The sequence below is a fragment of the Canis lupus genome, chromosome 16 (genome assembly GCF_003254725.2).
Source record: "Canis lupus dingo isolate Sandy chromosome 16, ASM325472v2, whole genome shotgun sequence".
Lineage (NCBI taxonomy): Eukaryota > Metazoa > Chordata > Mammalia > Carnivora > Canidae > Canis > Canis lupus.
The window spans coordinates 24,243,456-24,271,221 of NC_064258.1; the positions used below are offsets into that span (position 1 = coordinate 24,243,456).

At 42.3% G+C, this 27,766-nt stretch overlaps 2 protein-coding genes and 1 long non-coding RNA gene across 14 annotated transcripts in view; 2 read left to right on the forward strand and 1 right to left on the reverse strand.

Annotated features, from left to right (window-relative positions):
• Positions 1–1,447, forward strand: part of SLC20A2 (solute carrier family 20 member 2) — a 101,228-nt gene extending 99,781 nt beyond the window's left edge. For all 11 annotated transcript variants that reach the window (XM_035699878.2, XM_025442364.3, XM_025442300.3 and 8 more), the window contains one exon: positions 1–1,447. In XM_035699878.2, coding sequence (XP_035555771.1) covers positions 1–165 — 165 coding nt within the window. In that variant the 3' untranslated portion in view covers positions 166–1,447.
• Positions 837–22,997, reverse strand: VDAC3 (voltage dependent anion channel 3). 2 transcript variants are annotated; one of them, XM_049095210.1, is made up of 9 exons: positions 22,823–22,997; positions 20,354–20,422; positions 19,616–19,665; positions 16,413–16,565; positions 15,542–15,594; positions 13,231–13,458; positions 11,778–11,928; positions 10,893–10,950; positions 837–1,957 (listed from the first exon to the last, which is right to left on the reverse strand). In XM_049095210.1, exons 2-9 carry the CDS (start codon positions 20,418–20,420, stop codon positions 1,851–1,853), a joined length of 867 nt encoding a protein of 288 aa, XP_048951167.1. In that variant the 5' UTR covers positions 20,421–20,422; positions 22,823–22,997; the 3' UTR covers positions 837–1,850. The 2 variants fall into 2 exon arrangements, with proteins under 2 accessions (XP_048951167.1, XP_025297756.1); XM_025441971.2 differs by lacking the exon at positions 837–1,957 and adding an exon at positions 9,914–10,451 and having other exon boundaries at positions 22,823–22,988.
• Positions 22,998–23,139: 142 nt separating this feature from the next.
• LOC112656461 (uncharacterized) lies at positions 23,140–27,334 on the forward strand. The gene is made up of 2 exons (XR_003134330.3): positions 23,140–23,431; positions 25,706–27,334. It is a non-coding gene; the product is annotated as an uncharacterized LOC112656461 (long non-coding RNA).
• Positions 27,335–27,766: the final 432 nt, after the last annotated feature.

The following is a 27,766-nucleotide window of genomic DNA, read 5'->3' on the forward strand; positions in this document are numbered from 1 at the left end:
GTGGGCTCAGTGGTGGCCGTGGGCTGGATCCGCTCCCGGAAGGCTGTGGACTGGCGCCTCTTCCGGAACATCTTCGTGGCCTGGTTTGTGACTGTGCCCGTGGCTGGGTTGTTCAGTGCTGCTATCATGGCTCTCCTCATGTACGGGATCCTTCCATACGTGTGATCTGTTGTCTTCCACCCAGTGCACAAGGGGTAGTCTGGTGAGGGGACGAGTGGGTGGCATTGACACACGCCCTGCCCGTGCACGGGCTGCCTCCCCGCCAGCCTCTCCATGTCCCTTTCATATGGTTCCAGGCCACACTGCTTACCTGCACTGTAGAGAGTCATCCTCCAGAGCTAACTTAACTACTGTACATAATGATGTGCATTAAACTGGTATTGTGGTGACATAACGTGGTGCAGTTACTTATATGTTAAATATATATGTATACATAGCATAGCTAGCATTATTTCAAACATACTCAAAATGGGAGTGGAGATGTATTGCCTAGAATTCAATATTCAACAAATCTTTGTACATAATGATTTCAGTGGCAAATCGTAAGAACCTTTTAAAAGGAGAGTATAGATTGGAAAGTGATACTTTCCCCATTGAACATACTAGAACTGAGAATTGGGATGGATGGTGCCCATTTGGGAAGGTGTACGTCGTAGGTGTGCTCTTGAATAATATGTGGCAGGAGTTCACAAGTGCTTTCACTGAGGAATCTGTTCATAAACTGTGTATCGATTATGTAATATATCAGAATTGCTTCTGTAAATACTTAAAGCTATAATTTTTTAATGGCGTGCTTCCCTTACACTTTTTTGATCAGAGAATTTTTGGAAAGTACCAAAGAAGCAGGGAAATAGTTTGCCAGTATTATATTTTCATATCGTCTGTCTCCCCTTCTCATTAACCCTGCCGCTAATATGTGCCACAGCGACACGGCCGGGTCCCTGAGCACCAGCGCCTGGTCACGGTGTGTCCCACTCTGGGGCCCGTGCGCCACGCCAGACACCAACAAGCCCTGTGTGGCCATCCGTGGCCATCCGTGCAGAGGATGTACGTGCGTGACGTGTCATCAGGCACCACATATCAAGTCCAGTTTAAATTCTCACCCCTGTACTCCCCCAGCAGCCTGAAGAACAGAATTCTTGTCTCAAACACTAAGGCGAGTGATGGGACAGTCTAGGAATTCAGGAGCAGGGAGAGTTGAAATATTAGACAATACACTGGATTTGAGGATTTCCTTGAGGCCTTTACTAAGCTGAACATCTTGATGCTCTACTGTAGTCCCATTGGATTCTTTTTTGATAGCGGGAGGAAGTATGACTAATGTTAGAGCCTGAAACTATGGAAATGCTGCTAAAATTTTTATATTGACAAACGTTTTCTTGGTACTTCATTGTGATTTTTCATTAATCAACCATATTAAATTTATAATAAAAAATGCCCCTCAAAAGTTTGCCTCTGAAGTATTTTTCTAAGTATCTTTATCGTGGTTTGTTCAAGTTCCACAAAAATAAAAGCCACATAATTTGTTGACTTCGATTTTTCAAATAACTTTCTTATTTTACCACTTTTACATGTTTGTGCACAGGATACACGTGAGCAAGAGAAGGAAGGAATGAGGGACACAGCCCAGCATCCTGAAATCCCCTGTTAGCACACACACTGATTCTTCCGCAAAGAACTGACAGGAGAGGGTTCGCCCCAGGATGGGATTTCTGTTAAAGGACGCATCCCACTCCAGTGCTCAGCCTTTCCCACCTGACTCTGAACCTGCCCCCTCGAGGGCAGTGGGGGGCCGCGGGTCCACATGTCCAGGACTAAGGGCCTAGCAGAAAAATGCACGTCCTCCTTCTTCATGGCTCAAGCAGCTCCAAAGCACACACACACCTACTTGGAGCTTCAGAAGCGAACTTCCCCAGCCTCTGCAGCAGAGGGTGCAGCCTCCGTTTCCTTCTGGAGCCTGGAGGGTGACAGAATGAGGGATGACCAGGGATGAAAAGGTCTTCATCTCCACAAAGACATTTGCTCTCTCTGATTTTTAAAGTGGCATTCCCCACTTCTGATAAAACCATAGATTCAAGAAGTTTGATTTCCTCCTAAATTTGTTATAAGAACAATGACAGTTGGACAGCCCTAGTGGTTCAGCGGTTTAGCGCCGCCTTCAGCCAAGGGTGTGATCCTGCAGACCCGGGATGGAGTCCCACATCGGGCTCCCTGCAGGGAGCCTGCTTCTCCCTCTGCCTGTGTCTCTGCCTCTCTCTCGTGTGTGTCTCTCATGAATAAATCTTAAAAAAAAAAAAACAGTGACAGCTAACGGGTGTCAGCTGACAAGCTGTGGGGGCCACCGCTTCTGCCCAAGTGTGGCCCTGGCAGCCGGGCTGCAGCCAGGCTGCAGGGGACAGAGGCCCAGGGGACAGTGGACAAAGGTCACACACACACTGAGCCTTCGAGTGACTAAGCAGCCGCATCACCGGGGGTATGGGGCTAGAGGCCTTGCCCAGGGCACCCCTCCCAGGCCTGTCCCACAGAGAAGCTCCCACCCCTGCCCTGCCCCAGCCTTTCCCCCAAGGGCGGGTTGGTGAGCTCCAGCAGAGGATGGGTCACCTGGGGGGGTGAGCTCATCATCGTCAGCCACCTCCTCGAAAGCTACAAATACCCCTCAGACCAGGGTGACTGACAACGCAGGTACCCTAACTGGGTCGGGTCACATGGCCCTGCGCAGGGGGCAGCCAGGCTGAGGAGCTCGCCGGAGACCTTCCATGCCGGCAGCAGAGGCAGCCAGAGGCCAGCACCCAAGTTGCTCCTGGGACCACGTGCTTTGACTTCACTTTTCGCCTTTCCAAAAGGACTGAGCTTTTGAGCAAATCTGGAAACACGTTTAAGATAATTCTTTGAGGTGAGGCCTCCTGTCTCCTCAGAATCAGCTGCAGAATAAAAACCCATCCCATCCTTCAGAGAATGGTGGGACGTATGGCTCTGGGGCATCGGTGAGCTCAGTTCCGCAGTGGGTGGGGAAGGGGGCCTGGGCGGTCGTGTTCGGAGGGGGGGGCCTCACCCCCACCCCGTGGGAGGCTGCCTTTGCCCACCGCCCTCAAGTGCTCCCACGGGAGAGGCTCCTGGAGCGGGGGGCAGAGGGGGAGCGCCCTTCCCCCGTCAGCTGGGGTCCTGGCCCAGGACCGGGGCCTCCCACGGGGCTGAGGGGGATTCCAGGGACGGGGTCGCAGAGGGGCCGCTCTGGGCCTGGCCCAGAGTAGGGCTCCAGACGCTAATGTTCTGGGAACTTTCTGTGGATGTTTCCCATCAAGCAGACTGCTCGGAGGAAAACATTCAATTAGATGATGGAGAAAAGGAATAGAAAATAAGCCACAGTTAGCTGAACAAGACAAAACAGCCAGAGACTCAGAGAAACTGGAGGAAGAATGATTGGTGAGACCTGGAGAATCCAGTTAAATTCTCATGAAGGGGAAATGTAGCCCTGTCCTTAGATTGTCAGCCTTTTATTTTATTTTTTTTTAATTTATTTATGATAGTCACAGAGAGAGAGAGAGAGAGAGAGAGTAAGAGACACAGGCAGAGGGAGAAGCAGGCTCCATGCAGGGAGCCCGACGTGGGATTCGATCCCGGGTCTCCAGGATCGTGCCCTGGGCCAAAGGCAGGCGCCAAACCGCTGTGCCACCCAGGGATCCCGATTGTCAGCCTTTTAAATATTCTCCTAGCACTTCATCCTTTACTATTGAAGAGACAACGAAACAACCCTGAAGCATATTATGAAAAAAAGGGAAAAGTCACCTACACACCATCATCCCCCCACACTGAGACACCAGTCTTCGGAATGCCTGGAGCTGGCCCGGCACTGGGGAAACTAAGGCACAAATGGTCAGGCTTCCCGACCTCTCAGCCTCTCCCGCTGAGCAGCTGTCAGGCTGTGTCCACAACTATGGTCTCCAGAGAAAGGACTGTGCCTGAGGCCCGGGATGAGGGTGCCAGAAGGAACACTGGTAGGGGATTAAGAACCTGGAAGCCCTGCATGGAATGGAGCCTGCTACTCCCTCTGCCCGTCTGTCTGTCTCTCTCTCTCTCTGTCTTTCATGAATAAATAAATTAAATCTTAAAAAAAAAAAACCTGGAAGTCTCGGGAGAAAGGGTGAGAGGTTTCTTCTGTTTTTATAAAGGAAATGTGTGAATGCCATCTGATTTAAAGTAACGAGTTTCAGACTCAGCAAAGGTAGCCAGCTCTTCTCTGATCTCTACCAACCGGAACAAATTGAGGACCTAACAGAGAGAAAGGGATTTGGGCTACAGCAGGATGGACCATTCCTTGCCTTTCCCTGAGGCTTGACGTGTGGAGGTTCAAACAAACCCCGAATGTAGACATTCCTGACAGGCGTCGGTAGATATTGGGGAAGGGAGTGAGGTCAAAGGGAAGCCTGCCTGGCCTGCGGGCCAGAAGGCATGGACTCCACAGCAAGGCCATCTTATTCTCTTGGCAGTGACAACAGCGACATCCCGTGGGGTCAAGTGCAATTGCAATCGTGACTATCTTCCCAGAACCTTTTTAAAACTCCAGCTGTGAAGTCACCTCCCAGAATAATTACTCATAACTCAGAGAGTTGCTAGAAATGTCAATTGTTTCTTTGATGGCCACAGGAAAATATGAGGACTTGCCAAAGGAGAACCTGTCGGTATGCAGAAAGCCCCACGACTGGGAAGCCAAACCAGGCCCACCTGCCTGATGGCTCATTTGCATCATTCAGGAAACACCTATTGGGTCCAAGTGTTGGCTTGGCCACTGGACACAGGAAGACATACAGGCCCCTAGGAGGTCACAGGCAGGAGGGGAGGTGGGTAAGCCAAAGTGCAATACCATGTGATTGCTGCCACCCCGAGAATGTTTGCACAGAGCGGATGAGCCTTGGGGAAACTTTCACGGAAGAGGCAGAGATTTGGCTGAAACTTCAAGTGCCGAGTGGACAGTGAGAGCATAGGTTCAGTGTAGGAACTGGAGTTTTAGATGCAGGCAGACTAGGCAAGAAGAGGGTCTGGCAGGCAGCCTGCAGGAAAAGCTGGAGGTCAGGAGGGCCAACTTAGACGGCGCTAAGCATTGGAACAGCTTGCAGAGGCAGCTGTCAGGAAGACAAGAACAGGCATGTTCGAGGGCCAAGTGCAGTGGGTCTGTGGGGATCCCCAAGGGGCTGCACCGAAGCACATACTCCCTCACCCCAGCACCTCGAGGTCAGCATACATTTCCTCAGTGGACAAACCCAATCTCTGGGAGGGGGTGAGGGTTGATCATGGTTAAAAGCACACACGCTATGAACGCTGTATTCTGTTCTTAAGGTTGGTCTCTGTCCACATGACAGGCCCACCATCAGCATCGCACTCTGGCCTCTCCTTACCCAGAGCCAAGGAGTACATATGAACAGGACCTCTGGGAAAACTGAACTGGGAATGTTGGAGTTAGTTCCTCCCATCCTCCTTTTGGAAGCACTCGAAATCTCCCTTCTCCACTCCACCCAAACTTGTGCCAGAGAGAGGCCTGCCTTGGCCCAACACTGCTGTCACTCACTCTAAGCGAGTATGAAGCAGCCTTCATCAAAAGATGCAGCTTTCGGCTTCTATCCACTGACACCGTGTCCTAATTTACAATTTGTTTAAAACCTGAGTGAAGAAGAATGGTGCTATTATCTGACCACCTTTATTCCCAGAAGGCCTGTGAGGCTATCAGAATCTCCGAGGGCAGACACGTCATCTGAAAAAGCTACTCACACCAACATAACACCTGGGTGTAGAATTAGAGAAGGCTGGGGTTAGAATCTCCCCATTTGAGTGAGGGCAAAAGAAAAGAGGAGTTTGATTCTTAAAGGGAAACAGGCAGAGGGAGCAGACCCAGAGTGCCCAAAGCATGCACAATCAGAGGCTATCGTCTCAAAGGGAGGAGGTCCTCACGTGCAGAACACACAGCAACCCTCGTGAGTGTAGACGAGCATGGCAGGGCAGCCCAGGAACGGCCTCCACTGTCCTAGAGCTCCTCCTTCCAAGGTTCTAGAACCTGAGGCTTGGCCATGTTACTGGTGAGCTTCCAAGGTACAGACACTTAGTGACTGAACGAAACTTTGGGCTGTTTCATCCTCCTCTGTTCCTTAAGCAGTGATGCTCAGAATGTGCTGATGCATTAGCAATGCACTGCGCTGTCTTCCTGACCTCTTGAACAACTAATATTTAAAATATGACGTATAAACTTTAATCTCTCAAAATCTGATAAAAAAAATCTCATGCCTATTAGTTTTTTATCACAAGAAACACCAGTACTTTGGTCTATTTAGGTAACTGTCCTAAGGGCGGCAGGAGCCCCTAGTGTTTCCTGCCTTGGCCAATGCCTTGTGCTCACTGTGCCCAGAGACAAGGGGACGCTTCATCTGCTGAGCTGCACACACACAGACCATCCATGAGACGCGCTACATCTGATGATTTAAAATCAATTTAAAATTTAAATAAATAAAACCAAATCAATGATTGCCCTAGGAGTAATAGGCTAATTGAGGGGAAAGCAGAGAGGACCAGGAAAAATGAGAAAGCTGGAGGGTGAAGGGGAGAGAGGGAGAAAGCACAACGGACTGCTCTAGCCTAAGACATCTCTCAGGGCTTTCTTTCCCAGACTACTGGACTCCAAGTATCTGCAGTTACTGTTCCAAGGATTAAGATGATGTCACACATGGTGACCACTACAGTACCTGGCACATAAGCTCAAGAAGTGTGCCCTCCTTTCTGCTACAAGTTATGGCTTCCACAATGATAAGAGTACTTAGAAGAGCCCAGGCAGCCACAGGATTCAATACAACTACTGAATAAAGGCTGAATTTAAGCCACCTCTGTTCATATCTGGATTAATCGACCAACACCAAATTTGGCTCCTTAGCTTTGCAATAATGAATAATTTAAAAGGGAAAGATAGCACAAGAAGGGAAAACAACCTTCAGCAATCCCCTTCCCACCTAATTCATCAGATAAATAACTAAAGAATTAGAGGTGCATCTCATAGGTATTTCCTTGAATCTCCTTATGCCCCTAACCCCCCATTTCCTCACCCACCCTTAGCACTAGACTGAAAGGAAATTCCCAGGAGCTACACTAACACTCAGCAGTTAGCTCCCGCCCAGCTCCGCTCCATAACACAGAGGAGCTCCACCTGCAGCCCACCTTGGGGCCCCACCAGTGCTCACATTCAGCAGCTGGAACAGATTCATTGTGTACTCTCCACTCCCTTTCCTGTGGTACTTTATCTCCTGTAATGGTGGCTCAACCCACAAAGATAATGAGAAAATCAAATTACATTATGTGTTGGTATCACAGATATTTTCCAACATAAGGAGTGCTGGTTGGAATTTGGGTGCAAGTAAAGATGATCTCTGGTGATGGCAGGGAAAAATATCTTGCAGCACTAACATTTTTCAAAAAGCAACCGTGTCTAGTTGTTTTTAAGATGACTCATTTGTAAACTGAGCAAGGAATCTGAACAGGCAAATCAGAGAATTATAAATGATCAGTAAACACATGAAAACTCACTGACAATTAGGGAAATACAAATTAAAATAAGATACCATTTTTCATTTCTAAACCTGGTAAAAATTTTGAAGTTTAATTCAATGCTATGGAGAAAGTGGAAAATGGACACTCTTGACCACCAGTGGTAGAAAATTAACTTGGTATAAAATTTCCAAAGGACAATGGTGTACTGCTTATTAAATGTACATGCCCTATGATTTAGCAATCTCTTAAATTTAGTTAAAATGAAATAGAATTAAAAATTAAGTGCTTGAATCAAAACCACAATGAGATGCCACCTCACACTATCAGAATGGCTAAAACTAACCATTCTGATTAAGTCAGGAAACCACAGACGTTGGTGAGGATGTGGAGAAAAGCGAACCGTCTTACACTGTTAGTGGGAATGCAAGCTGGTGCAGCCACTCTGGAAAACAGTATGGAGGTTCCTCAGAAAGTTGAAAATAGAGCTGCCCTATGACCTAGCAATTGCACTACTGGATATTTACCCCAAAGATACAGATGTAGTGATCCGAAGGGGTACCTGCACCCCAATGTTCACAGCAGCAATGTCCACAATGGCCAAACTGTGGGAAGAGCCCAGATGTCCTTCAACAGATGAAGGGATAAAGAAGATATGGTTTATAGATAGAATGGAATATTACTCGGCCATCAAAAAAATCTTGCCATTTGCAATGACATGGATGGAACTAGAGGATATTATGTTAAGTGAAATAAGTCAGTCAGAGAAAGACAATTATATGATCTCAGTCATGTGGAATTTAAGAAACAAAACAGGATCATAGGGGAAGGGAAGGAAAAAATAAAACAAAGACAAAATCAGAGAGGGAGACACACTACAAGAAACTCTTAATTATAGAAAACCAACTGAGGGTTGCTCCTGGGTGACGGACATGAAGGAGGGCACGTGATATAATGAGCACTGGGTGTTATACAAGACAGATGAATCACTGACTCTACCTATGAAACCAGTAATATATGTTTAACTGAACTTAAATAAAATTTCTTAAAAGTGGAGTTCTTCCTGTCTCAGTCGATAGAGCATATGACTCTTGATCTTGGGGTTCTGAGTTCAAGCCTATGCTGGGTGCAGAGATTACTTAAAAAAATTTTTTTTGAGTTTTTCCACTGACCTAGTTACATTTCAAGTGCTCAACAGCCACATGTGTCTACTGGCTACCATATGACACAATAAAGACAGATCATTTTCATCATTAAAGAAAGATCTACTGGGCAGTGCTGCTATGGAAATATTTACAGAAGATGACAAAGATAATCAATGCAGCATTGTTTATAAAGCAAAAAATTCAATACAGTAGAAAGGAGAAAGTTAATATCACATTTATAGTCAAGTAGAATAAAAAAAGGTGAGGCAGATCTATATGAACAAACAGAAAGACGACCCTGATATGTTAAATTTAAACATACATTGCAGGGTGCCTGGCTGGCTCAGGCAGTTGGAGCATGCGACTCTTGATCTTGGGGTTTTAAGTTCAAACCTCATGTTGGGTATAGAAATCACTTAAAAATAAAAGCTTTAATAAATAAAAATATATAGCAAAACAAGATGTGCTTTTTCACATTCTATATATAAAAAGATACTTCTCTAATCTCTAAAGACACTGAAAAATCTCTGCAAGGATATACATCAAACTGCTGGAGGTGGCAGAAAGGAGGACTGGAGAGAGAAATGGGAATTTTCACTCACTTTTTTTAATGTCTGACTGAATTTGTTGCAACCAGCATATATTGTTTTTAGATGAAGACTTCAAAGAATTCTACTTTTAGAAAGGAAGATGTTTACCAGTAAGCCCTGAAGGTATTACAGCCTACTCATTTCTTTTCTAAGCTAGTATCTCCATTCTTTAGTTATCTTTTCTCTAGATCCCAGTACTCGAAAGCACTTTCCCGAGGTCCTGAGGGGAGCCACAGCTGGGCCTCCTCCAGCACTGGCCTCCTCCTACCAATCTTTTCCCACAGTATTTCCCCAATTATACTCTTCCCTTTGCCCATCTTTCTGCCCACTTACCCCCCCACACACAGACGCTCTCTCAGCCACTTGCACAACTACCCGCATGATCCTGCTCTACCACAGAGCAAGCACCCAGACAAATGTGCTTCTGCCCAGTGGAGCAAAACTCATGGTTTCACTCCACGGCCTGAGAGCAGAAGAGCAGTCAGAATGACAAGAGAGGAAGGGATGGGCACAGGTATTTCTTTCTTTCTTTTTTTTTTTTTTTGGCACAGGTATTTCAGACATACCATTTTAGATCCCACCCATCACCTACGAGAGTATTTTTCAAAACAAAACCTATCATGCCAAGTGTAAGAAAACCACCACTAGCAAATCAGATAAGCGATTATGTTCCAAATGTGATGGGTTTATTTTATTTTACTCTGATGCAAAACCAAAGATTTCCACTACAGCACAGAGACCAATATATTATTAAAAGGTCATGAAAAAGTGGTGTGGGACATGCAGGACGTGATGTACAAACTGGAGGGTTGGGTCATTTCCTTTGTAATGTGACACTACATTGTCGCTGAGGAACACATTTAAAAGAACACTGCGGAACTCAACTGAAATGTGGCACAAACATGACAACTTCCAGGCATGCCTTCAAGTACTTCCCTCAGGATGCACTTGCGATCTCTAGACTTCATTGTGGGGAGGATTACAATTCTTTGGAAGAATAAAAAGTTCACACTTTTGAAATTTCACAGAAGAATTTTAAGGCCAAAACATAGTGGGTTCTCTTCACCTCCGGGGACAAATCGGATGCTTTACTCAAAACCACATTAAGCTTCTAGTTCAAATCCCAACCCAACCTTGTGACCTCCTGCATTGAAGTTCTTTCCGTCGATTAAAGCTGATAGGGTCAGTTTGACTCCTAGGAAGAAGAAGACACCACAATCTTACTCATAACAAGTATTACAATCAGATCTTCGTTTTCAAGAAACAATGGATAGAGTCAAGGGCATGGATTACAGCTGAGTATAAGAGTTACAAGCGTTCAGGTACGACTAAGTCAACACAGGGTTATCTAGAATCATCTGATCTGCAATGAGCAAAGCATAATCACAGCAAACTTCCATTTGGAGTTCAGGGTTAAGAATAATGAGTGACCAAATAAACTTACTAGCCAGAGTGACCAAATTATAGTTAGAAACCTATAAATACTTTTTAAGCAAAAGCACCTGATCTGCTTTGCTTTAACCAACTGTGAATGGTCTGAATCGACCTGCTGTTGACTGTAGGTTTTATAGGTTTATTTTCAGTATTCCTCCATCACCTCCTACCCATGCCCATTGTTATTAATTCCTTTACTCACCTGGTCGAAGAGTCTGAGTATAACCCAGTCCAATCAGGCTGGCATTGTTTACTTTAGCCTAAGATTAGGAGAGGAAATAGAAATAGTTAGAAAAAAATCAATTTCATAATATGTAAGTTCAGTACAACCACTATTTCATGCATCAGCTTTCCAAAACTAAAGCAACTGCAGGCCAATCTAGAACTACCAAAACTGCAAATTTAATTAACACAAAGGTAAGTCTCTTCAGTTAAGAGGACTGGTACGGATAGCAGAGTACTCAAAAATGCATTCTTAAAGGCCTCAAACAAAGTTTTTAAAATACTGTGCAGCCAAACACCCCTGGTGAACTAAACTCTTTGAGATGCCAGTTTACAACTTCTGACAGTGGTTAGAACATGAATTCTTAGTGAGAGAAGATCTGGATTCAAATTTTGACACTGCCACTTATTTTGTGACTTTGGGCAAATTACCTGACCTCTCCAAGTCTCAGTTCCCTCATCCATAAAATGGGCATGAGGATACTACTCACACCACATGGAGTATTTGGGAGGATTAAATGAGATATTACACATTAAGCCCTTAGCACAGTACCTGAAATTTAAGAGCTCAATTAGTGTCATTATTGATAAGAATTACTAATAGCAACAGGAATAGTAATCAAATCCCACGAATTTACAGATAAGCAAATTCTAAGGCCAAAGAGATAAAATGACTCCAGAAGGTCAACAGCCAATTAGAAGAGGAACTAGGACTAGAATTCACATTCTCGGACTTGAGGTATAATACTCTTTTCACTATACAATGACCAGCTCACTAAAGTTAATAAAGAACATGCACACAACAACCAAATCACAACATTCATTTACAACTTAGCTGAAACCCTAAGAGTAGATCCAATCTTACAGATAGAGAAGTTCTACAATCCAGCTTGTATTTAGCAGCGATGCCAAAACGGGTATTGTTACTGCCGGCTGTCCAAGCAAGGTTTATTGATGTTTCAATCTTCTCATTAACCTTCTGGTAGATAGACCCTCCAAATTCAGTGCCATCATTCCTATTTTCATAGTATAAGAAAAAGTCATAAATATCTAGTTTGTGCAATTCTTATGATATGGAAACCAAATTCTAAGACTGTCTAGACAAGGATCTTATTTTGCAACTACCTGTTTCAACAAACTTCTAGTATAAATGACTACCAAACAAGGAATTACATCCAGTTATGTAATTTATTAGTAGCTAATTAAAATGTAGTTAACATGTGATTCATGTACTCAGCTCTTCCATAATGTAAATCTCTTAGACATAATTATGCACAAAGGGCATCAATGGTATGCCTCAGGTAAATATGATCTATACGTCTTTGAGATGCTCAGAGAATTTAGAAACTTAGAAGTAAAGATAAATATTCTGCAAAACAAAAAAACCCAGCAGCACAAGTACAGGAATAAATCCAATTCTGGATTTCATTTTAAACAACCCTAGAGTCAGAAAGCACTACCCCACAATACCTAGGGTGTCCTGCTCTAGAGAAGTGCCTACATTATTGCTTAAAAGCATCCCAGAACTTAGTCCTTGAATTTTCATGGTTTTCCTGATCATTCTGTTTCATCAATTTTAATGCCACTGTCTATACCACTGCTTGACTTTATTTCACACATCATAGTGAACTGGAATAGCTAGTGAAGAGCAATCTCTAACACTTCAAAAACGCGTAGTTCACCCTGTGCTTTTTCTTCCTGGTATAGTAACAGTGCCCAGTAGGTCAAGACATAAAATACAATTTAACAGTTCAAATACAGTTAACCAATAGAATGCAGCCTACAGAACTGAATCCAGGATTGCTTTGAGGACTTTTGCTTCTTCTGAATGCAACATGGGTGGTTAGGTTTCAACCAAGGGTACCTGAAAACCTCCACAGAATTACTGGGGATGTTCAGATCAATTAGGTGGTTGATCCTCATGATCCAGACCTGCTTCCAGATACTGCCAAACTGACTAAGGCACCAGAGGAAGCAGAAATATCTTCAAAGGATCCCTTTTATCAGGAAGTAACCTATGCCCAGGCTCTCTCCCTCCCAGGGGTTCTTGTACAGATTCTAGATCTTCCTAAAGTTTGGGGTACAGGCTGAGAGGCCAGTAACTACCAGTAGCACAGTACAATGCCCCAAGTGCACTAACCTCTGGCAATGTTTTGCTAACTAGGAAAATAGTACAGTGAGGCTGGATGTCCACCAAAACATATTAAATGCAAGTACCATCATTTCTAACCTGCTAATAGCTACCAACATGCTAACAGCTACCATCTTTTTGGGCGACTGCACTAGTACTAAAGGAGGAATGAATTATAAACACTCACACATGAGTGTGCAGCTGGAAGTCTGCAGCCTTGTAACCCAGGGCGAAATTATTCTGTGACAGTTTGGATTTGGCTGTGTCAAAACTCATCTGATAGCCAGCAAGCCAACCTTCAAAGGCTAACACAGCCCAGCCATAGATGGTTGGTCCAGAAAAATCTATATCAACATTACTGCCAACACTGAAACAATCTCGTTTATAGGAAGCCTTCAATTTTCCACTCTTCTTTCTGTAAGAAATAAAACAACACAATGAAAACAACACGAGTTTCTACTACTGCCCAGAAATCTCTTAAGTTAAGATTCCCTCTCTCCCAATGTGAGTATTATTTTGGTAGATGGCATACATAAAGTTTCAAACGACAGCTCTACACATATAACATTATTAGGATCAGAAATGCATATACTGGGGCCTGCGTAGTTCGGTCAGTTAAGCGTCTGCCATCAGCTCAGGTCATGATCCTGGAGTCCTGAGACCAAGCCTCATGTTGGGCTCCCTGCTCAGTGGGGAGTCTGCTTCTCCCTCTCTCCCGGGCCCTCCCCCACTGCTGGTGCTCTGTCTCATGCTCTCCCTTATAAAGAAAATCTAAAAAAAAAAAAAAAAAAAAAAAAATGCATATACTATTTTTTGCCTATTCTTCACTATAGTTCAAATGACAGGATATTTCATGATTAATATCATGAAGGCATGGGATCCCTGGGTGGCGCAGTGGTTTGGCGCCTGCCTTTGGCCCAGGGCACGATCCTGGAGACCAGGGATCGAGTCCCACGTCGGGCTCCCGGTGCATGGAGCCTGCTTCTCCCTCTGCCTGTGTCTCTGCCTCTCTCTATGTCTATCATAAATAAATAAATATTTAAAAAAAAAAAATATCATGAAGGCATGACAAAAGTATAAAAAGGAATGTACTTCAGTGCCAAATTAATAATCTGAATATGTACGTATTCATGAGAACCCAAAAAATTTTTAAAGATTTTATTTATTTATTCATGAGAGACATAGTGAGAGAGGCAGAGACATAGGCAGAGGGAGAAGCAGGCTCCCTGTGGAGAGCCCAATACAGGACTCAATCCCAGGACCCTGGGATCACAACCTGAGCCAAAGTCAGATTCTCAACCACTGAGTCACTCAAACATCCCCCAAATTTCTTTAAATGTTTTTAAATGCCCAAATGCTACAAAACGTTAACACCTGACACACTGCACACTTCTAAGTTATTAATCTATCATGAAGAGAAGAGTATTTTTTTTAAAGGATACAGTCCTTTAGTAAACATATTTATTTTCCTTAGGGTGTTTTCTCCCTGGACATTAGATGAATGGAAGACAAGTGTACACTTTTCAAGGACAATACTGAGAACATGAAATTGGTTCTTAATAATCCTTGTCCTATTTAATTAGGGTTCTTCTGAAAATATTTGTCTGGAAGAAAACTAAGTGTGTGGCAAGAATGACATACACAGCAAAGAAAAATTCCACTTTGCCTTTTTCTAGCACTGCCCGTGTGAGGCAGATAAGAAACAACATGATCTCCATTTTTTAGATGAAGAAACTGAAGCAGAGAGGTTGGGGGATTTTTAAAAGCTAAGAAAACACATCAGTAGCAGAACTACTGCTTATAGTGTTCCACAGTCAAGAGATTACACGGTTTTCTTATGAAATTAACTTCTCAGCAAAATACCACAACCATGTAAGAACAGTTTAAGAATAAGAAATACCTAGTCTCGGGACCCCTGGCTGGCTTGGAGTGTGTGACTCTTGGTCTCAGGGTTGTGAGTTCGAACACCACGATGGATATAGAGATTACTTAAAAATAAAATCTTAGGAAAAGAAAAAGAAATATCTAGTCTCAAACCTTTCTAGCTCCTAAACTTTTCCTCTTACATGCCTCTTTGGACTAGCTTTTTTTTTTTTTTTTAAGATTTTATTTATTTATTCATAAAAAACAGAGAGAGAGGCAGAGACACAGGCAGAGGAAGAAGCAGTCTCCACACAGGGAGCCCGACATGGGACTTGATCCCAGGTCTCCAGAATCACACCCTGGGCTAAAGGTGGCACTAAACCGCTGAGCCACCCGGGCTGTCCATGGACTAGCTTCATATTTTTGTTCATCTGTTCAATTTTCAAATCAAAAGTTTAACCTGCTTCAAGGAGTCCTCCTTTCTCTTTACTACATATACAAGATCTCCGGTATTCCTAACAGCAACCTCCTAAGTTCTCCCTGCACCTAAATTTTTATTTGCAATTCCCTAGTCTAAAGCTCTCTATCCCTACAAGCAACAAAAACATTTCAGAAAATGGGGTTTGGATAATTACCCTGTGTTCGGTACAAATATGGTATCAAGAGTCAGTTTCAACCCTTCAGCCAACTGAAAAACAAAGATTTAAAATAAACAGTTAGTAATTTTCTATTTTTTTGACCCAAAAACCAATTCTAAAGTTTTTTCTAACTGCCTAACAACAACAACAAAAAAAAGGGGAGTCATTAAAGAAAGCCAAATATTAAGTTACTTACTAAATTACATCTTTATCCTCCCTTATCCCAGGTTTCATCAGACTCTCTCACCAAAAACCAGGTTTAAATGTGTAGGTGAAATTCTATCACAGCCAATAATATTAATTACAGTAAAAAAACAATAAAATTCCAATACAACCAAGTAATCTTGATATTCTCTTGAAATTACTGTAATGAGATACCCTGACATTTAACAAGCCAACCGAAAGAATTTACTCAGCTACACATATATATTATCTATCTATGGTAATGTGCATGTAGACATGCCTCAAAAAAACAGTGCCCTGTACATAGCAGATACTTCACAAATACCTGCTGAGCATTTTTCCCTTTGAAGACATTATAGAATTTAGAAACATTTTTCTATGGAGCCAGTTTTGCAACGATTACAAACTAAAATCAAACTACCTCACTGTAAACAGCTTGGTTTACCTAGGAAAGGCTCAGTTAACAAGCAGAACTGGTCAGAACAAAGATATAAGGTGATAATCATGGACTCATAAAGCTTTACTTTCTAGAAATGTAAGACATATCAAGAAGGCCACATGCAGAGAAAAACTATGGCTACTATAGAGGTTCTAAGATCTCATTCACATTGTAGTTGGGGTTTACAGATAATTTTATCTGCAAGATAAATTTAACCCACACATAACTTCTAATCCTTTCTCTTACCTTATTCTCCAAAGAGATTTCTGTTCCAAGAGTATTGTCTGTGTTCCATTTCTGGGTGAAAGTAAGTCCATAGTTACAGACCTTATATTTGGTCTCTAGGTTGCCTGACGCTTTCCCTGTATCAGTGTAAGCATGACCAGAAGTAGAAAATTCCTGATAAGCAAGAAAAATATTGACTTTAAAATCACCTCATCAAACAGAAAATACTCATTTCAGAAAGTAATGTTCAATGCATCAGAAACCAATACAGTTTACTTTTTACCACAACCTATTTCCTGCTTTCTTATTTCTAAAGTTTAACCAGTTTCAAATCTTTCCATTATTCCATCTCTCTCATTGATACTTCTGGTTCCGTGTACTCTCTTACTAAAATGGGAATCTTAAATTCTCTCCTTTAAAAGAGAAATATCTTTACTTAAAATAAATGCCTGTACTAAAAACACAAAAATATTGAATCTTAAACATTTTACTTTCATGACCTGAAAAAGATTATTCATTCTCTATCATATCTTTCAAACTATTAGTTAATTTTAAGATCTTTAAAATCCCCAAACACTAGAAAGGACTACGTTACCCTCTTTTTTTTTTTTTTTTTAAAGATTTTATTTATTTGAAGCGGGGGGAGAGAGGGAAAGAAGCAGACTCCTTGGTGAGCAGGTGCCCAATGTGGGGCTCAATCCCAGAACTCAGGGATCATGACCTGAGTCTAAGGCAGACACTTAACCAATTAAGTCACCCAGCCCTATCCTCTTTTAATAAAACTTCAGTGCATCAAAAAAATTTTTTTATTTTTATTGTGGTAAAATACACCTAACAAAATTTACAATTTTTAAGTGTGCAGTTCAATTGCGCTAAGTACAGTTACACTGTCATGAAAACTTTATTGCTTTAGTCCACAAAACTGTCTGTAGAACTTTAGGTATACACAATATTTGGAACTATGTACCCATTTTTCACAACAAAATGGAATGTTATACTTGCCCCTTTCTCCCTTCTCCCCATCTACCTTTTAAAGTGCTTTCTATCAAATAGTTACTATGAACACCTTAAAATATATCCTTCTTAGGTAGGTGTCCCTTCAGTCATATGACAATGAGCAATAGGAAACAGATCTCCCTCTAAAAGGAAGCAAACAGTCAACACCTGTCACTGACAATCTATGAACTGTCAAGGAAAAAACCTTCTGATTGGCCCCGTTTTTAGGGAACATTTCTAGAACACTGCCAACAGTCATTAAGTGCTGCCAGGCCTAAGCAATTCTGTTTCACTGCCCGCAATATGAACCCTCCCTTTACCAAACAGCCTGCTCCCTACCTCTAGTTCTACAGGCTGATGAAACAACTGGGAAACTATGATCTGTTTATCAACACCATGCAAGAAGTTTTCCAAGAGAGTATCATGCTGCACATTTTAGGGCAAGGCCTCAGTACAAAATGACAGAATGCTAGTCGTGTTTAACAGTCCACACAATTATTTAATGAGAGCATCGCTTTCTTTTAGTAGATCAAACTATCCAGTGTTTTATTTTTTACATATACCTCTCATAAACTTGGAAGTATAACATAGATAAACCTCAATTTTAGTGTCAGGAAAATTTCACACACAAAATTAAGGTAAAAGTGTATTTAGTCTACACTTTTTCCTTGTTACCATCATTTCTTACTTTGAAGCTCTTCCAAAAGTCTAAAATACCAGAGGTATAAAGCTAAAAGAAAAGCCCAGAATATTCTCTAAGTTAAAAAATCAGGGATGCCTGGGTGGCTCAGCAGTTTAGCGCCTGCCTTCAGCCCAGGGTGTGATCCTGGAGTCCCAGGATCGAGTCCCACACTGGGCTCCCTGCATGGAGTTTGCTTCTCCCCCTGCCTATGTCTCTGCCTCTCTCTCTCTCTGTGTGTGTGTGTGTCTCTCATGAATAAATAAATAAAATCTTCAAAAAATAAAATAATAAAAAATTAGAACTAGCTCACAATTGCTTCAGTTTTTCTCTAATTTCATCATTAGATCAAATAGTGCAAAATACATTTATAACATGCATATAACATCTACAGCTTTACAATGAATGCTAGTAAGCAACAAAACCACCATAAATATGTTAAATAGATGGCATATGGTAAAAATATTAAGTGCAATCTAAGAACTGCTTGGAGCAATATATGAAATTTATCCTAAGTTAATACCAGAGACCAAAAGCAGCCATAAAAAGACGCACACAAATATGCTCTGTTTTTCTTACCATCTGAATGAATAGCCCCACACCACAGCAGCATGGAAGGGAGATAAAATTTTAGTCGATTTTTGCAACACAAACCTAACTTGAACAAATTCTGAAACCCTACTGAAAGTTAGTATAATTTTTCTATTTTAACAGAACATATAACAATATGCCCACCCTAGTAGGTAGCTGCATATATGTTTATTTACCATTAGAAAACCCAGGGAAAAATGATAGTGACAAACCAGGATTACGTGGCATATGAAACAAAGACAAAGTATCATACGAATTCCACATTCCTTTAGACCTTCTAATTAAATTATTATATCTGGAAATAAAATTTGCATTGGTTTGGATAGGTAGATACCAAAAAGATATGCTCCCAATGAGTAGAAATAAGAGAATAAGGTGAATGTAAAGTTACTCTATCTGCCAGATTTAGTGAATAAAAGTCCTGGTTAATGACACTTTCAAAATATGCTTATATCCTTTACTATATTCTTAACTTTCAATAAAAAAAGACATTATGAACATCAATAAAAACTTTAGATTAATCTTTTACATGTATTTTTATTTCTACATTTGTTTTGATCAATGCTGAAGGGATAGAGACTAAAATTAATTTGTTTTTTGTAAGGGCAATAAAACTTACATGAACCCATTATAACAGAACTAAAGTTTTTAGTACCCATATATGTATTCATGAAAGCATAAAGATATATACTGGTCAAAAATATATGTGTATTTTATATATCCTGAGAGTAAGACTCAGTATATTCTTTTATGAAAGACACAAGGTTCTCCACCAAAATTTAACTGCATTGTCTAGGGCTAACAGGAAGAGGCTCACTGAAATCTAAGAGTATGACAAAGCTAGGGAAGATAGCATAGTGCCAAATGTACGCTGACTCACATAACTAGACAAAACAATTTTAACAGGTTCCTTTAAGTTAATTATGCTACATCTCTTAAAAATATATTGGGTACTCACCACTCCACTACAAGACTTGGTTCTCAGGTCTATTTTGACCATGCCGAATCCTAGATAAAAATAAAAACAATGCACAAAATGTGACATTCACTCCAGTTTTTCCAACTTAGAGATTATGAAAGCAGTCCACACTATCTTCCATATGGAAATTACAGAGTATCCTGATTAGGTAAGAGTTCCACTAAAAACTGAATTATAATGAAATAAATATAATTTTTAAGCTCTCAAAGAACAAAAATTATCAGAAAACATGCTTATATAACTATAAACTTAAGTAATTATACAGTTAATAAGAAAATTCAAATGTATATAACACAAAAATTAAAATTTAAAAACTAAAAAATGACCATTCGGGATCAAGAATATGTTACTCCAAAGAAGTCAAAAGTTGTGTCTCATGAAAACACTGTCATTATTTGGAGGAGGAAAAAACGTACCACCCACTTTAACTGTCTCTAGGGCTAGCCAGAGGAGACGTAAGTACTACAGATTTATATTGCTTCATCTTAGAGATAACATTAAATATGTATATGTATGTACGTATGTATATAATTGCTTTTAATGCTTGTAAGGCATTCTACCTCTAAAGAGCCAATTCTAATAACCTGTTGACAGTTATCCCCTTAAATCTTGTGAAGTAGATTAACATTAACCTCATTATACTAGCACAGCATCTACATATAGTAAGCATTCAAGACTAACCCTACCCAAATTGGAAATGTACAATAGCATACTTACCATATCCTTTATTGAAGACATCCTTGGCAGCCTTTCCTAGATCACAGTAAGTCGGTGTGTTACACATCTCTTATAAAGACAAAGGAATAAAAACAGCCATTTAATATTTATTTACCCACAGTCCCAGTATTTATTTCAGTAAGAAGAGGTAGACAGTTTTCTCTTCCTTTGCATCCTTTATACCCTAATGCAAGCAAAGTTAGGAGAAGGCGTTCTGTTTCTTTACAAAGAACTTTCCAGAACACTGGATAATAAAAGGGTTTTTTTTTCACGAGATTCAGAGATCATCTTTCTGAATACATTTCAAAGAAAAGAAATTTCTGGGCAGCCTGGGTGGCTCAGGGGTTTAGCGCCTACCTTTGGCCCACAGCATGCTCCTGGAGTCCCGGGATCGAGTCCCACATCAGGCTCCCTGCATGGAGCCTGCTTCTCCCTCTGCCTGTGTCTCTGCCTCTCTGTGTCTCTCATGAATAAATAAATAAAATCTTTTAAAAATAAAATAAAATTATATAATCTTACCCATTAACCACACACAGGATAAATTCTACCTGCAGTAATTCTGCTTACCAAAAATTGGTGAATACTCTAAAGTTAAAGCCTTCAAAACCCAAAGGTGCCTTCACTTTTCATTCTTTTTTTTTTTTTTAAAGATTTTATTTATTTATTTATGAGAGACAGAGAGAGGCAGAGACACAGGCAGAGGGAGAAGCAGGCTCCATGCAGGAAGCCTGATGTGGGACTTGATCCCAGGACTCCAGGATCATGCCCTGCACGGAAGGCAGGTGCTAAACCACTGAGCCACCCAGGGATTCCCCTCACTTTTCATTCTTGCCTACTTGGTATTCACACAGTTTTTCTACTGCTGATACAGTCCTCACATTAAAGTTCTCAGGAGCTCTAACATCATGAATAAACATACCACTCTTCTGCCCTCTTTGTATAATGGGAAACCTCTTCCTGCAGCAGCTTCAATGGCCATGTCTAACCAACTATAGAACCATCTCAAGCAGTCTCATTAGCCAATTAATATATCAGAAAAACCCAGAGCACCAGCTAGCCCATGCAATAACTATGCCTGAACTATCCACACCATCAAACTAGTATCTACTTCTATTTAGCCTGGCTCTTAACCTGGCCTTTTACTAAGTTTCTGCCTATACCATAATATCTGAAACAACACACGCTTATGATGCACTTTTTAACTGTAAACTCATTTAAAATTTGTTCCTTAGTGTAAACCTATCAAATACGACAGACATTATATGTTAAGAGGGCAGCATATAATATAAAAATATATATAAAGAGAAAAGAGTAGAGGTGAAAAACAGTATAAACGTCGACTCATACCACAATAAAACTGTTCTAAGCCATAGGGTGTCAGAGTTCACTTCCAGGGCCATTATTTTACAACTCAATTCCCTACATTCAAATGATCAATTCTAGACTATTTACACACTGCCAACTGCAATTTGATATTACTGTTTATTATTTCAACCAATGCTGGTATCTGTTGAAATTCTGCCAGAAGTCTCAATGTGGGGAGGTTAGTATAAAAATGCAGGAACACTATATTCCAAGAGAAACGTTCAGCCTTTACCGTCTGGGTTTTCATCTGCTGACAAGAGAAAAGATATACTTAAATGTTCAGAAACATCCATCTACTAAGTCTTTTAGCATTCTGCTTTATTTTTCAAAACCACTGCTAGACACTGCCAAAGTGCAGCCGGTTGAGTTTACTACCTGATCTCAATTCTGCCTAGTTCAAGCTTCCTTTCTCAGGCCCACGGTTCTGATGGGTATGATCAAGCAAAAACTAAAGACGACCAGAGACTTCAGGTCACTCGAGAGTAAAGCTATCATCATACATTTCTGTCGGCTCTACAAATGCACTTGTTTGTTGGCATGCAAGACGCCCGAGGTGGCTTCAGATGCGAGGGCGAAGGGGGAGCGTTAACTGGGTTAATACTGCTTGACACAGTTACTGACTTGACAGTCAAGGCCCCCTTTGTCCCTCGCCTCGCCTTTTTCAGGTGCACCTACAGCTTCCTCCCCTCGGCGGCGAGGAGTGCTAGGAGCGCCCCGATACTGGACAATTCCAGAGAGGAAGCTGGGGGCGGGGGGTGGGGTGGGTTTGGGGTTCGAGGGTCCAACTTCCCTCGAAACCAACCTCCTTCTGGCCCGACGCCTAGCAGGACAGTCCAGTGGGGCCTCAGGAAGGGAGCGGCCGCGGGCGGGCGCCCCGAGCGCTGCCCCCAGGCCGGCGCCGCGGCTCCATCCCCGGAGGTGCCAGGAGAGCAGGGTCCCGTGTCGTCCGCGCCCCCGCCCCTCGGGCCCGCGCCCCGTTACGCTGCTCTCACCCTGCCGAGCCCTCCGTTAGGCCCGCCTCCCGCGGGACCCCCGCTCAGGGGTCGACCGCCACCCACCCCGGCTCGGCGCGGCCCCCGCCGCCCGGCCCCTGCCCCGGCTCACCTCGCCTCCAACCAGAGGGCCTGTCTCCGCTCCGCCAGGGCAACGCTGAAGGTCTTCTTCAAACCAACGCCGTCCGCGCCTGCGCGGCCTCACTGCCCCCGCGGCGCCTGCGCGCCCCTACCCGCCCCCCGCGCACGACGTTTGCGCCGTAGAGACGCGCCGGGGTCGCGCGCCGCGGGTCTCAGGGCGGACAGGAACAGCTGGAGCGAACCCAACTGCCTGGCTCGGAGTGCGCGCGTGCGCGGGACGGCCCAGCCAGCAGGGGGCGGGGGCGGGGGCGGGGGCGGGGGCGGGGCGGGGCGGGGCGGGGCGGGGCTTGACGTGGGCGGAGAGGCCTACGGACCGCACCATCGTGCCTGGAGGGGTCCTCTCGCGAGAACGCCCGGAGCTTACTAGTTACTGTTGCTATGGGAGGGGCCGCGGGTGAGGCTGGAGGGAGAGGACCCGGGACGCAGCTGAGGGATGCTGTGGCGTAGCACGTCAGACCTATTCGTCCCGTTCCGGTGCCCAGCAGATCTTTAAGGGAACTTCGTTCCCGACCCACTACAGTTCAGGAATGTGTCCTTAGGTCATCCCATCTTCAGGATGAGTAAACGTGGGTTCCCAGAGGTGAGTGACGTGCTATTCGGGATCACACAGGTAGCAATAGATTTAGGAGATGGAGCAGAGAAAACTCTTCTTTAGAGGACAATACCAACGAATAAATATAGAAGAAATTATAGAAATATAGATGGACAGATCCACCGATTTCAGGCGAAAATTATCAATAGATGCTAGACATTTGAAGATAGTCATACAGTTCCAAAGTACCAGCCCACAGATTCCTTATTAAGTAGAAGAGTACCTTCCCATCAAAGAGTCATCCTTACCCAAGTGTCAAACTTAACATCACCAGGGATGGTACAGACCCACGTCATGTGCTCCTCTATGTGATGCAGAGGACACAAAGGTCATATTCTTACTAAAGATGCATCTCTATTCATGAGGAAACAATCAGACAAACCCAAATTGATGAACATTTTGTGAAACCACTCCTAGATCTCTTCTAAAATGTAAGTGTCATGAAAGATTAAGAAAAAGGCTAATGAATTGTTCTAGATTAAAAGAGACAAAGGAAAGTTTTGGCACCACAAAGCAATGTGACCCTAAACTGAACCCTGGGTCAGAAAAACAAGAAACCACTGTTGAGAAACATTATTGGCATAATTGAGGAAATTTGACTTTGTTATATTAGTATTAGTATTGCAACAATGTATGATTTTCTGGTGTTGATAATTGTATCTTGGTGATGCAGAAATGGCCTTCTTTGTAGGAGAGGTATGCTTAAGTACTTAGGAGTGAAAAAGGATGTATCTGCAACTAACTCTCAAATGGTTAAGGAAAAAAAAGACAAAAACATACCATGTACAAAACACTAACAGTTGGTGAAGATATATGGTTGTTCGTTACATTATTCCTGAAACTTTCCTGCAAGTTTTAAATTTTTCAAAATAAAAAGTTGGGGAGAAAAAAGCCCCACAGAGTTATTGACGTTCAGTCTACAAGTTGCTTCTTGAATCAATAGGCAGATATCATTATTTGCCTGGTGTGTTTAAGGCATTTCAGGCTAATAAGAGATGAGTAAGGTGAATGTTCCCAAAGGATTCATAATGTAGGACTTGGAAAATACCTGCCAAATGAAGCAGAATATGATAAATATCATAAGCAAAGCAGTATAACTTAGTAGGCTAAATAAAATGAGCTTGAGAATCCAAAGAGGCTGAGTTTCTATCCCAGATCTGCCAAGACTTTGGTCTTAGGCAAGCAACTTACCCTCACCATGCCTCAGTCTCTCCCTCTGTGAAATATAAATAAATAGTATCTACTTCAGAGGATTGAGTGGATAGTAAACAAAAGAATGTCTCTTTAGCACATAACAATCTACCTGGCATATAGAAAATGTTCATTAGTTAGTAACATGAAAATAAATATGCTCTAAGAGTTTAACAGTTATACAGATATTTTATACACACACACATATATATACATCTATGCATACATACATATATTAGAGCCACTCTTCACCCAGTACTTTGGCACAGACCTGACCTTTCTCAAATACAGCAGGCCATTAAAGACTATTATAAAGAGCACTTGAATGGGAATTTGGCAACATTTCTTCCCCCAGTTTCTGTTATTCAAAGATCTTTCTTCTGAAAGGACCTAACAATACCAGTCCTAGGTCATGCAGAGAGACTTTGTCAGGAAGGTGATGAAGGAAAGTGTTAGGAAAACAGCTGCCACCAAAGAAAACCTTCCTTTGCTTCATGTCCCTCTGGCCCTGTCAACTCAGCTGGATCCAGGTTCATGCTCAATGTCCATAGCAAGACCCTGACCTTGACCACCTTGAAACTACAGCGAGTTTCCATTCCCCTACTCACACTGGGTTCTAAACCCTTGGGACCTTTTCAATCCAAATGCTAGTAACGTGACATTATTCTGTAAAATCTCTAGAAACAGGATTTCAGAGCAGGGAAGGGATTTTAAATTCCTTCATTTGTGAGACATTTGTTAAGTTCTCGCTCTGTGCAGGGCACCATGCTCAGAGCTGATGTCAGAGGAAACAGCCCCATGTGTCAGTGCTCTCTGGGTCCAGAGGCCCATGTCACATCAAGAGCAGTTTCCCAGCACAAGTCACTTGCTCTAGTCAAGACAGCCTGATAATCTGCCTCAGCTTCCTTATTGATAGAAGAATCTCTGAAGGTTAGTAATAGTTTTACTCTTAGAAATGAAAAACTGAGGGCAGAGGCCCCACTGTGAAGATTTAGTTGCTCAATTATGCTAAATGTAAAAAATATTCTGAAGCCAGCAGTATTACTTCATTCCCTGTTTATTTTTATTAAGGCAAAAGGGATCACTTGTTTATTTTCAAGGACTTCAAAATTCTGATGAGGAGTGAAGATTCCCTAGTTACTGAGCTGCTGAAGGCATCTTTGAAGAGGAGGAGGTGCAAACTTCATCCCTCGGCCTAGTTCTACACAGAGGCTGCAGAGCACAGGAGGACCCAGTGGTGAGAGGGCCTCAGTGAGCCAGGGGAGGAGGCTGAAGGCTGCTCCAAGGAAATGATGTCTCAGAATGGCTCGGGCTTCCAGCACAGAGGGACAGAGTGATCAAAGCCGTCAATACACGAAATTCCATGTCTAGGGGCTCATCTCGGGGAAACAATCATAGATGTGTCCAAAGACGTCTCTTAAACAACTTGAATGATTTAGAATAGCAAAAATGTAAAAACAATCTAAATAATCAACATTTAGAGGATTCATTAAATGAACTATAATACATTCATATTCTGGGTTATGGTACAGCCCGCTGTTCTGATTAATATTTGATGATCTGAGGAAGAGGTTCAGCAAAAAAGAGGAGTAAGCAAAAGTAAAAACAATGTAATCCCAAGTTGTGTTGTAATTTTATTTTAAGAAGAAGTAGTGGAATGATAACCATAAACATCAGTGCTGGGAGGCAGACAGGGAGACTGGCTAGGAGAGGTGCATGTGGAGAGGTGTAGACATTAGTAATGCTAGTTAACTACTGTGAGCTCTGGAGCTGGTAATAGATTAACTATATTGTATATTAAATAAACGCTTATATGTATGTGTGTATATGTAGCTGCATAGAAAGAAATTGAGAGAATTTATAAAAATTTGGTAGTGACTGTCTCTGCTGGGTCAAAGTATATGTGACGTTTTTTCTTTTTTTTTTTTTTTTTGTATTTTGCAAAATTTTTATTTGGAAATGTGCTTTTCGGCTATAATTAGAATAGCTAAGGTCACTTTCATAAGGTGGAGAAGTACGGAGGTTTATGAGAAGGGGAGTACTGCTCCATGAGGAATTTCCACCAAAAACTGGGAAATGCCTCTGGAATGGAGTACGGGAATTGACAGGGGGCTTTCTGAGCGCGCACATCACTCTTGACCATAAGAGGGCGCAAGGAATCAAAGTAAAAGCAAAGCTAAACCTGCTAGTGTGCACTAGACTTGGGTTGATGATGGTGATGATGAGGGTGATGAACCCTGCACTCTTCTCGCTCCCTAGGGCTTCATCCAAATTCTTCACAAGGATTGAACACAGTTATGAATCCTAGAGGATTGGATGGTGTGTCTGGGAGCTTCCCTATGAAAGTTAGGGACATTTGCCTCAAATGTCAAAAGGTCACCCTTAAATCTTTGCAAGTTGTCTTTATGAGGAAACCAGTTTTGTCAGTGTGCCACATGTAGATTAGGGCCTGGTTGACACAAACTGAAAGTTATTAATAAATAAAAATCTTTAATTAAAAAAAGCACCTGTGTGGCTCATCCAGTTTAGCATCTGCCTTTGGCTCAGGTGTGATCCCAGGATCCTGGGATCGTGTCAGCTTCAGGCTCCCTGGTCAACAGGGAGTCTTGCTTTTCTCTCTGTCCCTCCCCTGCTTGTACTCTCTCTCCCTTTCTCTGTCTCTCTCTCAAATAAATAGAAATCTTAAAAAAAAACAAAAAACCCTGCAAGTTATTTAATCTTAACCACTGTAATCACATTTCCATAAAGGATAATTTAGGGGAAAGGTAACATAATCCTACAGTTGTATGTAACCCAAATATGGCAACTGGCAGTGTTTCCTGTGATTTTATTTCTCAGTGAATATACAGCAACATTTCAAGTGATTTGATGTTTGGACTTAAGGTACCAAATAATGTAGTGTGGTGTAGAGGAAAAATTAAACTTTAGAACCAGAAAACTAATGTTCAAATCCTACATCTCTCTGCAATCCACAAGCCATGTGACTTTGGGTAAATTACTTGACCTCTCTGAACCTCAGTGTCTTCATTTTTAACATGGAGACTGCCAGGAGTAGATCCCCCAAGGCATCTGCCAGAAGTAGACCCTCTCTGAGGGGGTCAAGTAGAACCCCCCAGAGGGCTCCAGCCACAG